Source organism: Epargyreus clarus, unplaced genomic scaffold (assembly GCF_041222505.1).
Source record: "Epargyreus clarus isolate Ecla_fem2 unplaced genomic scaffold, WU_Ecla_fem_2.2 ptg000023l, whole genome shotgun sequence".
Lineage (NCBI taxonomy): Eukaryota > Metazoa > Arthropoda > Insecta > Lepidoptera > Hesperiidae > Epargyreus > Epargyreus clarus.
Window position 1 is genome coordinate 15,063,918 of NW_027332230.1, and position 15,193 is coordinate 15,079,110.

At 33.6% G+C, this 15,193-nt stretch overlaps 1 protein-coding gene across 1 annotated transcript in view; it reads right to left on the minus strand.

Annotated features, from left to right (window-relative positions):
- The window catches only part of NGR-A9 (neuropeptide receptor A9), an 85,432-nt gene that overhangs the window by 18,537 nt on the left and 51,702 nt on the right, over nucleotides 1-15,193 (minus strand). Inside the window, exons 7-9 of the mRNA XM_073085586.1 lie at nucleotides 10,234-10,356; nucleotides 7,014-7,085; nucleotides 356-528 (exon numbers count right to left, since the gene is read on the minus strand). Of these exons, the coding sequence (XP_072941687.1) occupies nucleotides 356-528; nucleotides 7,014-7,085; nucleotides 10,234-10,356 (368 nt within the window). The remainder of the gene's footprint in view (nucleotides 1-355; nucleotides 529-7,013; nucleotides 7,086-10,233; nucleotides 10,357-15,193) is intronic.

The window sequence follows — 15,193 nt, forward strand, 5'->3', positions numbered from 1 at the left end:
CTTGCCTACCACATGCTATCGCCATCACCCAGGGTCGACTGGCAGAGAATGCCGTTAGGCATTAAGTTTACCTTTTGTAACCCTTATTTTAAGGTGTACAAAAATAAATAAATAAATAAAATTAGTATAACAAGCGACTTACAAATATATTTTATGTTACACAAGTTACTGAATAATATTAGGTTTGTTTTATTTATTTATTCCATTTACATAAAATTGATTTCTCATTATATTTCCGTTAGAAAGGTATTTTGAGAATTGTATCACATAAATATTTGAGAATTTTTATAAGGTTTTAATGTGTCATCAGTTCGAAAAAATAACTAGTGACGCAGCACCGTGTGTACTCTCTTACCTGAATAATCTGCAGTTCTTGAACAAGCCGATAAAGGCCTGCCTAAACTTCCTGTTCATGAAGCAATACGTGATTGGATTGCAGCAAGACGAACAGTACGCCAATAGTTGGAGCGACACAATGCCCTTCGATCCGATGTACTGGTAGAGTTCCTCGGGGTAGAATAGGTAGATCTGAAAACATTCAACTCGTAAATAACGTTTCTATGAATAATTACCTCATACTATTATTCAATGTAAATTTGGAAGATAAAGAAGAACAAAATGTTATTAAAAACAACATTATTATAAACTATGTTTGTTATTAATTTATAATAACAATAATAATAACTTTATTGACATAAAATTGTAAGTACATTTCGGAAGTTTGAAGCCTCTAATTCCTGAATTAGTCGAAACTGTGTTTCAAGAACCAGCGTCTTCTCCCATTTTTGTATAATATATCACTTACATAAACAGAAATTGAAGCAAAATTAAATGTGTTTGTGTGTATATGTACGAGTGCATGTGTGTGTGTGTGTGTATTTAAGGTTTACATAATTTACATACTACCCAAGATTACACAAATATGCTATAGGAGCAGTGACAAATGAAGAAATTCGTTTTAAGGTTGTAGTTATGTTATCCCATCCAGGTGCACTTGCCGCACGCAGAGAATATAGTACACAGATTTATCCTCCAGTTCATCAGTTAAAAATAGGGATAGAGAATTTAGTGGTTTATTCGCTACTTTACAATTTTGGGCTAGCTCGTCTTCTGTTATATTTAGTTTATTAAGAATAATATCTGCAGGATTTTGCCCCACTGATGTAAAAAATCGATTTACTTCATTTAAAGATTCTATCCGATTTGAATTGATACTCAATAGCTCGCTGGAAGTTTGCTTAGTTTGATTAAGGTTACATACATATTTTATAATTTTCCATATTTCTTTTAAATCTCCACTATTTCTTTCTAGTTTAGATTGATAATATTGTATTTTAAGGGTTTTAATTTTGTTATTACATATATTCCTATATTTTATATATTGTTGTTTTTTATCTATGTTCTCTGGGTCCTTTTTCATTTTTTTATATAGTTTATCTCGTTTTCTTATTGATCTGACAACACCAATTGTAATCCAAGCTTTAACTGGTTTGTTTTTTGTCTGTCTAATTACTTTTGTATTGCTTCGAATGTATGTTGAAAGTCGGTTTGTAAAAAGTTCCACAGCATTATTTAAATCACTCACTTGATAAAGATCCGTCCACTCTTCCTTACTAAGTTGTATTTGTAAGTCTTTGTAATTTCTTACTTTGTTACAGGTGGAAGAAATTTTACAAATTTTAGTTTTGTTAATATAAATCATTATAGGAAGGTGGTAGAACCCTTTGTTGGAAGGTGGTAGAACCCTTTTGTGGAAGGTGGTAGAACCCTTTGTGGTTCGACTCCGGCGGCACCACTGCCACACCTATTTCTACCTAATAACAGCAGTGTTAGGCGCTGCTGTGTTCCGGTTTGAAGGGTGTGGTAAGGGAGACAGACTTTTCTGAGGCGTTCCAGCTTAGTCCTCAGGGGTAGCGGCGCATCTGTGGCCGAGCTACAGATGTCCATGGGCGGCAGTAGCCACTTACCATCAGGTGGACTGCATGCTCGTCTGCTACTCTTATATTATAAAAAAAAAATGGAGAATGATCGGTGATTATTTGTTCGAAAACCACACTTTTCCAATCATGACAACTTTTGACCATAAAATGATCTATGCATGTACTGACCCTAGTAGGAAGATTAACGCCTTGTATCAGCCCATGCGTAGCCATTATGTTGAGGTAACTACGAGTATGTGCATTGCTAGTGAGGTAATTGCTTGGCAATATGTCAATATTGATGTCTCCTGTTAATACTATATTCGGTATGCTAATATTATTTAGGAGTAACTCAAGAGAATTCAAATAATTATTAGAATTTCTATAGCATGGCGGTCTATACGAACATACGATATAAAACTGATTTCCTGTTGTTATCAGCAGACAGTTTCCTTCAACAATGTAAGGTTCTGAAAATGTAGCTTGAAAATCTTCGTGCACGTAGGCGACTACGCCATCATTTTGGTTTCGATTATTTTTAGTATAGAACATATTAAAGTGGTCGATCATTGGCAGTGGATTATTTTTGTTAGTCCAGCATTCTGTCAAAACAATAACATCTACTAACTATATACTATATCCTATATCTATATCCTTTTTTAGGTTACCTACCTAACCTAAAAGGTTGTTCAACTAATTTCAATTTCAGATTCTGACTACGAACCTAACTTACGAATGTAATTTATGGTTCAATAAACCTTAAATATATTTCAAACAAGGACTACGGAGTTTCGAATTACCTTTCCGCATGAAAGTAAGGTAATATGCAAACTTTTCGCATTACGCCTCCATTCGGGAAACTTGTGCTTAGATATTTGGTAAAATAATAAAATTAGGAACTACGCATTTTGCTGTAATTGAAATAAGCATGATAATAGCATTGACATAAGACAAATTTCGTATATATTCCGATGTATAGTCTGTATATTTTTTAATAAATAAGTAGCAAACGTGTATGCAGCAACCGCAGTGACAGCCTATTTGTTAAAAAACTCGGCCTATTGATCGAGGGATCCGAGGTTCAAATCCCAAGTACCTCAGATTTTTTAAAAATTATGTCCGTATTAGAAATTAATTATCACTTGCTACAACGGTGAAAGAAAAGATCGTAAAGAAACCTGCATGACTTAGAAATCTTTAAAAAACGTTTTCGACCATATGTGAATGACTTGTGTCTGCCAGTGCGGTGGACTATGGTGTCATCCTTCTCATTGTGAGAGGAGACCCATGCCCAGCAGTGGGACGGTAATGGGTCCATCTGATAGATTAAAATCCTATCTGAGGTCAGCAACAGACGTTGCTAACCCTGGAGTAAGTCTGAACACCTCTAGTAAGCATAAGTATCCCCCTTCCCATACCAATGTTTATTCGTTCGCTTAACTCTCTCTTATTATATAAATTAAAAAAGGAAAGTGTATTCCACAAACCGCTTACACAGGATTGGCAGTTTTAAAACTATAAGTAGTATTTGACGAGTAACCCAACACTAACAAGCAGCGACAATAAAGAGATCTATAAAACCAAGTTTTGCTTCATATTATTTTTATGTTTTAATAGCTTTTATCCATATTTTTATAACATGACTGCGGAGGAGTTATATGTATTTTGACCATTTGTAAGCATGTATGTATGTTTCATTCGTTGGCACGCCCTGCAGAACTAATTCGTTGGATTCATTTTAATTCGGGGAATGACATACGTTATATTTTTAAGCACTGATACCGTACTCCTCCGAAACGGCCTTACCGATTTTCACCAATTTTATATGCCTATTCAGTAGGTCTGAGAATCGGCAACTATCTATTTTTCATACCCCAAGTGATAAGGGTTGTTCACCCTTAACATTTTTTTATTTATATGGCAACACGACGTTTGCCGGGTCAGCTAGTATGTTAATATGATTGATTAAGTTATTTTTATCTTATTGTTTGTATTTTTTTAATAATATCATATCATTTGATAGCTTTGTTATTTAATTGACATAGATACAAACACTTTATTTAGCTTCCTAACTTTCATCCTTAGGAAATCTATCCCTCAGGGCGCAGGTTTCGTAACACCGTATTGAATTAAGTCTCAACAGACGTCTCGAGTGTCAAGCGAGATTAAATGTAATTCTAGTAATATTTTACCAAAATCTGTGAATTTTAACTTTTTACAGGTGTCCAAACTGTTTCCAGAAGTGTTATTTATAACGCACATATCAATAACGTATATTGTCAAGCCATTTTTGACCCTGTGGAGAGTAATGTTTTTCAAGCACATGTTTATATGTATTCGTATGGACTTGTATGTTTAATTGTTTGGCAGCCCAAACGGCTGGACGGATTTTAACATTTTGTTTTTATAATATAGGAGTAGCAGACGAGCATGTAAGTGGCTACTGCCGCCCATGGACATCTGTAATCAACCCCAGATAGTATTAGATATCCTTATCTGAGGTCGGCCGGCCACAAATGCGCCGCTACCCCTGAGCAGGAACGGCTCGGAAAAGTATGTCATAGCATATGATCATATGAGGTATCGTTGGATTCGGTTAAATTATGGTAGTGGTATAGTCTATAACTATGGAAAGCAGACAGTGTTTTGTTTTTAATAATCGTCTATTTATTCCGTTAAATCGGGTTTAAACGATGTACCTACATATTAAGTTTTAGTAGAATACCTATTTACACTAACGAGCAAGTTCCGAGAACTAACCAAACAAATATGTTTGCACAGCTGTTCTATAATATTTCTTAGTATGTTAATAACATAATAATTATGTTCTAGCAAGAAATAATGCTTTCTTATAACGTACTATATGTAGACTGTTACTTGCAAAAGGATTATCCATGTTGGGTTAATATTTAATAATGACCTGAGCATAATATTAATATTATATTAAAAGAACTGTTAATTAAAAATCATTTATCAGAACCTGATTGTTTTATAAGCGATTTGGGAACCTTTAAAACTTAATGATCCAATTATTTATTTTAAAAATAAATATATTTAAAATTTACTAATAATCCAGCCAGGGTTTCTTTCTAAAAACTTTCTTCAATTTCAAACGTTTAGCTTAGAAGTTAAATTTTGATGACAATAGAATTAATTTCCTCGATCAAGTGCTTATCTTGAAGTTTTATTTTATTTGATAAATGGAATCCTATAAATGAAATCGCTGAAAAATTTCCTTGAGTTTAAGCCTTTTAAAATTAAAATACACTTTTCTTTCGCTAAGCTTTGGTCAATTTATACCTTTAGATATCAAAAGCTAATCCAGAGTATACAAAGGTATTTTTCCCTTTCAATCTTTTTCAAGAGTTAATTTATTCAAAATAATACTTTGAGTAGTTTTAGTACTAACACTGTTTTAACGATTTTTAAGATTCGCTAATATAAAATATATATTTTGTTTCTAAGAATGGTAGAAAATATTTTCTTTTTATGTGTCTAATGGATTTCTTAGAAATCTAGAAAATTAATTCAAATTTTCATTTAAATATATTCATTTTTAAGTAAAAATATTGAGTAGGCACTCGGAGACCAAAGCAACCCTGGCCGAGCACGTGTAGAATACCAATTATTTTGGGGGTCATTCGCCAGTAATTAATATCAGGAGGACTGCATTTTTCCACTGCTTTACTATTATGAGAATAAATAACTATTTTGTTATTTGTCTATTCGGATCTCCACATGGAATTATGTATATAAAAAACGCTTTCTACACTCCCATCCCCACACCAGGATTGCCGGTGTCGTGGATGCCAAGGACATACAGATAGATAAGACAACACCCAGTCCAGAAACAGAAATCTAAATTCATCATTTAGATATCTGTCTGGCCGGGGATCGAACCCGGGACCCTTTGCGCAGACCGGTATGGTGACTGCTTCGATAACGATTACATCACATTATTGTGTGAGACCAGCGTTAAACCAAATATTGAGCACAATACCGTTGTGATGTGACACGTATTGTGTTGCGAAGAGCACTTGTCGGTCCTAAACTGATTTCAGTCACAAGCACACTCTAGCTCCGCATGAGGCTAGCTGCACATTTAACCGATGTTTCGAGGTTGTTTAATTATTAATTATTATGAAGTGCTTATTAATACCAAAATATTCGTTTTAATAACCGCTCGTGTAACGTTCAGGGTTATTTTGTTGTGGTTAGTTGGCTAATATAATTATTTTTTCTTTCTAAAATTCGAAAAACAAATCACGTGGCGCACATTAGGTATATCACATTGTAGAGTTTTCCTGGTTCTGGTTGCGATAAAAGATAAATTAAGAATTAATAAATATTAACTTCAAATTATCGAATTTGTTCATCTGCCGACATGAGAGAGTTGGTGGCATAAGATAGCATTATGTATTTCATAAAATATTGTATTACTGATCTAACGAGCATTACTATGTATAAAGTAAGAGAAAAGGTTTTTGAAAATTAATTAGTTTATTTATTCTATTATCTGTTTTATTATTAGATTTATAAATAGGCAATATACCTATCACTTCGATAGGATTTATTTTATTTCCATTCGGTTACTAATTCGGCAGTGGGTTATTTACCTGTCATTAATATCATAAGAGGTTGATATATACAATTCAGATGTCAGCAATGATGCTAGAGGGTATTTGTAGGCTTATTGTGCATTAGCAAAACATACTTTGAAACGTGCTAAAAGGGGTGAAAACGAGGTTAGTTAGGAATAAGTTTGTACAAATACATACAGTTAAGAATGTAATTGCATTTTATCATAATTTAAATTGATAAGATATTTTGAGCCTACAAACGCACTATGACCAAATATTCCATAGAGTAGTTAGTTATCAAATATATCGTAAAATTAGTTCTCAAGTAAGGTATTTAGATGCACGGCCGAGTCTCAACCAAATTATATAAGTTTTTACTTTCACATGATATTACACAATTATCAATATATATTGTGTATTTTACCAATTGTCATCATGCTTTAATTCCACTGAAGTTATTTATCATTAAAAATAATTAAATAGTTATTAAAAAGTACAATTATTTACAACTCACCGTATTTATCACGTGTAGCGGCGTCCAGCACACGAAGAATTCCAATATGATGACGAACAGCATTCTTATGACCTGTGAGAAATTGTCTTTTATTATTTCCATAGCATAATTTACACAGAAGCAGTATGGTAACATGATTTTGGCTTCCCTCAGTAGTAAAGAAAAATCGATGCCTTTTAGTAGGATATAAAGGATACTAATATTTTTTTTGGTTTTTAGATGATAATATAGAAGTAATAAACAAGCGTGCAGGACACCTGATGGTAGGTGGCTACTACCACCCATGGACATATATAATCAACCCCAGATAAAATTATATTCCTACCAAAAGTCGGCTGTAGGTGCATTGCTACCCCTGAGAAGTAAGGTGGAACGCCTCGGAATAGTATGTCTCCCTCGCTTCCCTCTCACATGCTTTAAAGCAGAATACCATTACCATTTAACTATTTTAATACATACAATAATAATATAATAAAAATAAATAAAAAAAAAAACCTTTATACATATTTAAAAAGTAATAATGTAACGTTAATAGTTAACACAGATATATAAATAATTTCATGAAAATGTAAACATACTCAAAATCAAATCATAAAATTAATTAAGTACATAGCATAATCAATTAAGTATATAACATTAATCAATTCATTAAGTACATAGTGTAACTGGGCGCGTTCTGTTAATTACTTCTGATTCGGCTAACGTTTGAAAGCAAAAAATATCCGCCTACCCACTCTTTTGCTCACAAAATTAAACACGACAATTATTGTTAAACCTCATTTCTCAGTAAGTGATTGTAAATCTTTTTGAGAAATAAAGAATCTTAAACCATAAAGCAGAATAAAGCAGCGCTTAACACTAACATTGTCATTAGGCAAAAATAGATGTGGTGACCTTCGGAGACGAACCATAAAGGGTTCTACCGCCTTTAAAAGTAGTATTAGCATAGTCTTGAAAAATTCACTCTACAACCGGTTTAAGTCAGCCCTTGAACGGAAATGACTTAAAGCGGATATGGTTTTGGAAGGGTTGAATGCTTTACGGGCTACATAAAAGGAATATTTGCGGGGCTTTTTAAGGGATACTTCAAGGGTTACATACCTTTACCGACGGAGCCTTTTAATATTTATAACTATGTATTTATTTGTCTATTTCTTTTTCATATAGGTACCTAATATATGTATAAATAGCAAGCGAGCATGTTCATCTGATTGTAAGTGGCTACTTGTACCGAGGGCATTTTTAATCAACCGCAGATTAAGAGTCAAATTACTCAGATAACCCTGAGGACTGAAATACCTACGTAAGAGTAGTAAGTTGGAACGCCTTGTCTAAATATGTTTCCCATAACACACCTTCTATCATAATGACATGTCATAATGCCGTGAGATGTCATGATGTTCCTCTTGATGGCAAAGCGAGTCTCGAAATTAAAGTTTCGAAAATTAAATTAAAATAAAATATATGAAATAAAATATTTATTTTCCACAATGTTTCTCCTTGCACACCCGCTTGCTCTACTAATAAGCTTAAAGAGTAAGCTTACTTGCTTGTTTAAAATGACACCCGTAATCATCATTTTTACGCGCGACATTTATTTATTCAGTTGTATTTACAAGTAACAAATATTTAAAACTCAATAAAAGTACAATTCCAAAAATTGTATTGAAAAATATGATTGAACATCAAATGAATATTCATTAAGTAGGTTAAAAAGGTTACTGAGAATTTATTAAAACATATTTAAAAGTACATTCATTTTGGAGAATTAAATTGGGACTTTAATTTAACATCATTTCGTGAAACTTCATACCCAAGTGCTGCGCAAATAAAGCAAAAAGTGGTAATTGCCCACTGCAATAAATAATAATATGTATGAAGTCTATCAATCCGCACTTGTTCAGCAAGGCATTTTGAAGGTAGTAGAACCCTTTGTGGTTCCACTCCGGCGGCACCACCGCCACTTATTTCTATCTAATAACAGCAATGTTAGGCGCTGATGTGTTCCGTTTTGAAGGGTGTGGTAAGGGAGACAGACTTTTCCGAGGCGTTCCAGCTTAGTCCTCACGCGTAGCGGCGCATCTGTGGCCAACCTCAGGTAGGAATATCTGGGGTTGATTACAGATGTCCATGGGTGGCAGTAGCCACTTACCATCAGGTGGACTGCATGCTCGTCTGCTCCTCCTATATTATATTAAAAAAAAACGGTTACAATAACGAATAGTAGAAAGTTTTTAAAAACTTTTTAGTAACGTCATTTTGTTTTTTGTAATCTTCACAGAAAACTTCATCATTTGATACAAATATCATGGAATGCTTAAAAAATAATTGGTTCCCCATCTTGGGACGTCTGCCATATTGGATTTAGCGTGATGTCATTGTTTAAAGTTGTTTGCAGCTGCAAGATTTAATACTTACAAAGCAAGTTACATAAAAGGTTGTAAAGCTTACGAGTAGGTTACGAGTTAAGTAAGAGGTATTAAAATGGCCAGTTAAAGTTACATGGGTGGAATAAAAACCTTTTCCATGAAGATAACTCTTATGTGTGTTAAGAAGTCGAAATATACCGATTTCATTTTATACACCGCCATTCATTTACATATCGTAAAAGTTTCTGTTAGAACTAAAGTCTCGGTATAAGGAAGTAATATCTTTTGAATGAGCTTCAAAGCAGAGCAAATATTTTTCAGTTTCAAAACTTTACCGACGTAAATTTGAATGATAACTTTGCAAATATGAAAATCTTGATATGAAAAGATAGAAATGAAAATCTTACTCTTTGACGGGTAGGTAAGATTTATTTTATTTCAGGTAACTCAAATTCACTGCTACCAATCCTAACTTGTTTTAGTAGCAACAGTGCTATCTACAGTCTTCATAATGGTACGAGTAATTTTACCAGTCGTTCGACAATAATGTTTTATTCCTCGCAAGGATTAAGTTTTGGGCGTTTCTGCCTTACTACGGCACTGTTAAAAGAAAGCGGTAATATAGGATGTTTTTCGGTTTATCTATTAAACTATATAAGGAAGCACTTTTATTTTCAAAATGCATATAATTCTATGACTGCTGCAAATAGTGTAATGCAAATACTAAAAGTATATAAATACAACTAAAATGTGGTAGCACGGAGCTCTTCGTGTGCGAATTCGAATAGTAATGGCAATTCTTTTTTGTAATAGGGTTATGTCGATCGATCCTCTAGTAAATATATTCTTACCTTTTGCTTAGCCTCAATGCTCTTGTCGATGTGTGTGGAGCGTACCACATGTCTGAACTCTATGTCAGTGTGCATGCAGTACGTGTGTGCTTTCTTCTCCGCTTCTAGTTTCTCTTCATTTTTCTGGAAAAATACACCAAGTCAGTAATCTACATGAGATTTTTTGTACATTACCCCAAATAGTATACCCCGTATACCCTGAATAGTTTTGTCCGAATTTTCTGCAATTTTTACAGTTATCAGATGAGGCTTACGAAAAATAAACGATATTTGTCAAGAGCTATGTAAATCGGATGGCCGTGGGTTTAAACCCGTTCGTAAAATTGAATTTGGCATCAAACTCATCAGATAGTTTTGTTTAATGTTCTTTCTCGAATTGTTGACATATCTAAATGGTAGGTGTTATAAATAACTTTAGCGTACACCGAAAAATATGATATACTAAAAATACCTATCAAATAAAGTAATTTTTGAAGGAGGTAGAACCCTTTATGGTTCGACATCATCGGCACCACCGCCATACCTATTCCTACCTAATAACAACAGTTTTAAACTCTGCTTTGTTCTGGTTTTCGAGGCGTGGTAAGGGAGACATACTGTCTCAGTCCTCAGGGGTAGCGGCGTATCTGTAGCTGACCTCAGGTAGGAATATTTTATCCTATCTGGGGTTGATTACAGATGTTCATGGGCTCTGCCGCCCATGAACATTTAACAATAATGAATTGAATTGAATTGGACATCATTTGATATTTTTACCATAAATATTCAACAGTCAAGTGTTTATGAAAATTAGAAGACCATTGGTGACAATAGACATAAGCTCCAATTTCCTTTGAGATAATTCGAATATTTTCGAATCTAAGGATTATAGTGGTTCAGAATTCCCGAATATTAGACCCTTGGGCTACGTGACATGCATCTAAAATTTGTGACTTCAATGTCTATTCAAATGGGAGTCATATTATTCATTCAGGATAGTAGCTTGTATTCAGATTCACGTTTGTGAAGCAAAACTCATAAAAGCGCTTCGAACTTTAGTTTGAACAACAATCTAATTTGTGTATAGTAACAGAATGTAGATTACGCTATGTTTACTAGTAGTATTGTAGATAATGCAAATAGGCTACTGAATAAAAAAGCTTTATTGTCTGATGTACAATATCCAGTATAAGAAAAAAAGAAGATGTAATGGAGAATAAAGAATAAATAAATACAAAAAAATAATAACAAAAAAATACAACCGACTTCTATGTCACTACAAAGTTAAAAATTATTGAAATAAATGTTGGTTTAGTACATATTTCTGAAGTCGGCGCTCAATATATTTCGTTTGATAACGATGTAAACAGCGTGTCTAATATAACGGCGGAGTAATTCGTGTACATACATAAAAAAAAATATATGTACCGGCCGAATTAAGAACCATGATGATGATGATGTTGATGATGATGATGAGGTTGTGAGAAAAACTACCTACATAGTAGAGTTCTTAAAAAAAAATCGCAATCCGCACTAAAGGTGGGTTGCATAGAAAGCCCGTTTAAAGTCTGCGTTAACGTTAAATATAACAATATCTTTAACAGTAGGGATGGAATGCAACCATTCTGTGTTGCACCAATTTATTTAATATTTATGTCACTTGTTTTGCTGTGGTCACAATTTTTAGTCGAAGTTAACAGATACGGAAGTTGATAAATAACCCCAACCCCATCCCAACCCCATAATAGTAACCCAACTATCCCACTTACCTGCTTGAACGTTTCTATTTCGTTCGACCTCCTTACGCTCCTTGCAGTAGCATTACCATGAGTTGGCATAGAAACGCCACTATAGAAATGGTAAATAGAAAACTATTGTCATTTTGCTAGTGAATAACATAACTACTATCGTTACGGTATTTCTTGACAACGTCTGTCAAACGTCTGTCAAATTAATGACTCATGGGACCGAATTTTTATGGCAATAGATCATAATGACATTCGCTAGCGATTTGATTTCGATAGGTTTTTTACGTATCGAGTTACGTCACTACGGATTTTAGTTCTACGAGTAACCACCAGAGGCGCTGTACAATTTTTCATACATTTATTTTACGCAGTCGCTAGCGAGTAATACTTTTGTAAACTCATGGTAGTCCTACAGAAGACACCTTAAGACCCTACTCAAAAAGATTCGTGAATATGACACTATTTCCATATTTAAAAAGCGAGTTAAAGAATATTACCTTATCTAAGTAGTTCATATAGATATTTTATATATAGTATGTATGTATATATAAGTATTTATATATCTATGTATAGTATAATATATATGTTATTTTTCACGCCTTTTTAAGTACACACTGATCTTACCATTCTGCACCCCCTATCCACTCACATGTCTGCTGGAAGAAATTTCTTACAGAAATAAGCAGTGCCCTTTGTACATACTATTTCTTTATAAGTGTTTGTCTTTTTTCTTATATCTGTATTGTGTGTGCATAAATAATAAATAAATAATTAAATACAATAACTTTAAGAAGTTGAACATCGAACGTTTTACGTACGTGTTAATTATGACATAATTTCAATCTCAACTAAAATGGTGCAACTAATTAGTTTTTTAACCATGGATTTGAGTAGTGAGGCGTTCGCAAATATTAAAGTTAATTGATGCAACCCACCCTCAGTAACCTTTGTGGATAGTCATTAGAGACTGTGACAGACACGTGAAATAAAATTGTATTTATTTTGAAAACCTTTCAACCATTCATCATTTAAAAACTCTAAGCTTCGTTGAGCTCTATAACTCTTCATTAAACAAATGTTAACGTAAATGTTTGAAGCGTAGACGCTTTTTAAAAACAAAATAATTTGTTCCACGTTTTAGGGTTTCGTAGATAAATGGTGAAAAAGACACCTAACGTTTATAATTTAGACTCATCGGTCTGTATTATACACTTGACCACGTTTTCTATGGCTTAAGCTTAAGGGAATTGTGAGATTCCCTATTAAATTAAATTTAATTAGATCCATAATCATCATATATATAATCTTTATTCGCTAAATAAGGTAAGGAGTGCAAATTTTTAGTTAGCTATGACGAAATTATTTCATTGACATTGTATATTTGCGTAAGACTCTCTAAGACTAAGACTCAGGTAAAGTAAATCGGGTTTTTGCCAAGTCATTTTATACTAACCTTAGATATAACGTCAGCCTAGTTTGATTTGTACAAACCTCATATTTATTTTGCTGCTTGATATAGGTCTTCAATCATATAGAAAATTATGTAAATCAATCTCCAAAAACCAATACCTAGGGCGGGCGATCCCGCCAAATTTATGAAACTGCCAAAAAGGCAAATTTATCGACTCATATCCTCCCACAAGATTTTATTTGGTGAGATACGAAAATGTATGAAATATTATTTTAGTTACATGTGATAATATAAGTAAGTCATCGTCAACCCATTTTGAAAAATCAACTGTTAATTCACCTGATATTTGAATCTCGGATGTCTCAAATGACAGGTTGAGTGTCTTACTAGGCTTTGGTACAATATCAATATACACCACTTTAATTCACTTGAATTCACCTCAACTGACTCCACTTCCCTTCTACTTTACTTCACTTGAATTCACTTCACATCAAGGCAATAGTGCAGAATACACAAATGGCTATCTTTGTAGTGCAGTAGAATTAATTGGACCACAAGCGATTGTATTATGTAAATTACTTGTAGCAGCTGCAAATGCTAGCTAGCTATTATCCATGATACCTATAGGTAGCCTATATCTATATTCTTAATTAATTTTATATTTATCTATTTTCCCTTTGATAAAATTGGGGTTGTAAGATGGAAATGTAGTACTTTTCGGATTCCTTTTTTAAACTGATTGAATTTAAATTGACTTTTAAAAGTCAATCATTATTATCATCATCTGTCCCTTTACTGTCCCACTGCTGAGCACGGGTCTCGTCTCACAATGATAAGGATTAGGCCATAGTCCATCCGCGCTGACGACAATTGTGAATTGGTAGTCTTCACATACCTTTGAAAACTTTTTTTAAGATTTTTCAGGTATGCAGGTTTCTTCACGATGTTTTTCTTCACCGTTAAACAAGTGATCATTAATATCTAATATCCACTATGCACATAAATTTGAAAAATCAGAGGTGCGTCAATCAAATCCCAGGCATTTGAACCTCGGACGCCTCGATCAAGAGGCCGAGTTTATTAACCAGTAACCACTAGGCTATCACTGCTTATAAAGAGATATATTTATTATTATTTAAAATATATATTGATTCTGAAGTGATAATCACTCATAAGAATTTTATATCACCAACGAGAGGTTTTTTTTAACAGAAATTCAAACACATCAGACTGAAGTCTGACTGGCCGGAAATAAAGCCTGGCAGCCTTTGCGGGCGCTTTTCCTGTCGCCCACGCGCGTGCATTTGACATCATAGGATGCTTGACGTAAACACGCACGACAGGAATAGGTATATTGGTCAGACTATATATAGAAGTCAGACTATATATAGGTGCATAAAACATTCATAGAAGTTTTATTTCTTGTATATATTGTATATATATCTATACTTATAATTCAGTATATGGAATTAGTTTTATACAATTATTACTTACTGGATGTAGCCATTATTTGTCTATGACTAACGTATATCTAATCAAAGCTTTTATTGGTATTTCGAGAGCATTATAGATGTTCTAAGCCCTTCTCATTCCGCAAGACGAACCGTGTTCAAAAGAGGGTCATCAATGATGATATTATATCGTAAATTAGCGCTTAGATAGAATTTTGAATCAAGCTTGTTCACATATATATATGCAATTAACATGCAACTAAGACAGAGAACAAAGAGAAATGGTTTTCCGATGTGAACAGCATATAGGCAAATCAGCTTCATTAGTAGATGAGCAGATCAAAATTCCAAAATTAACTATTCACCCAAGC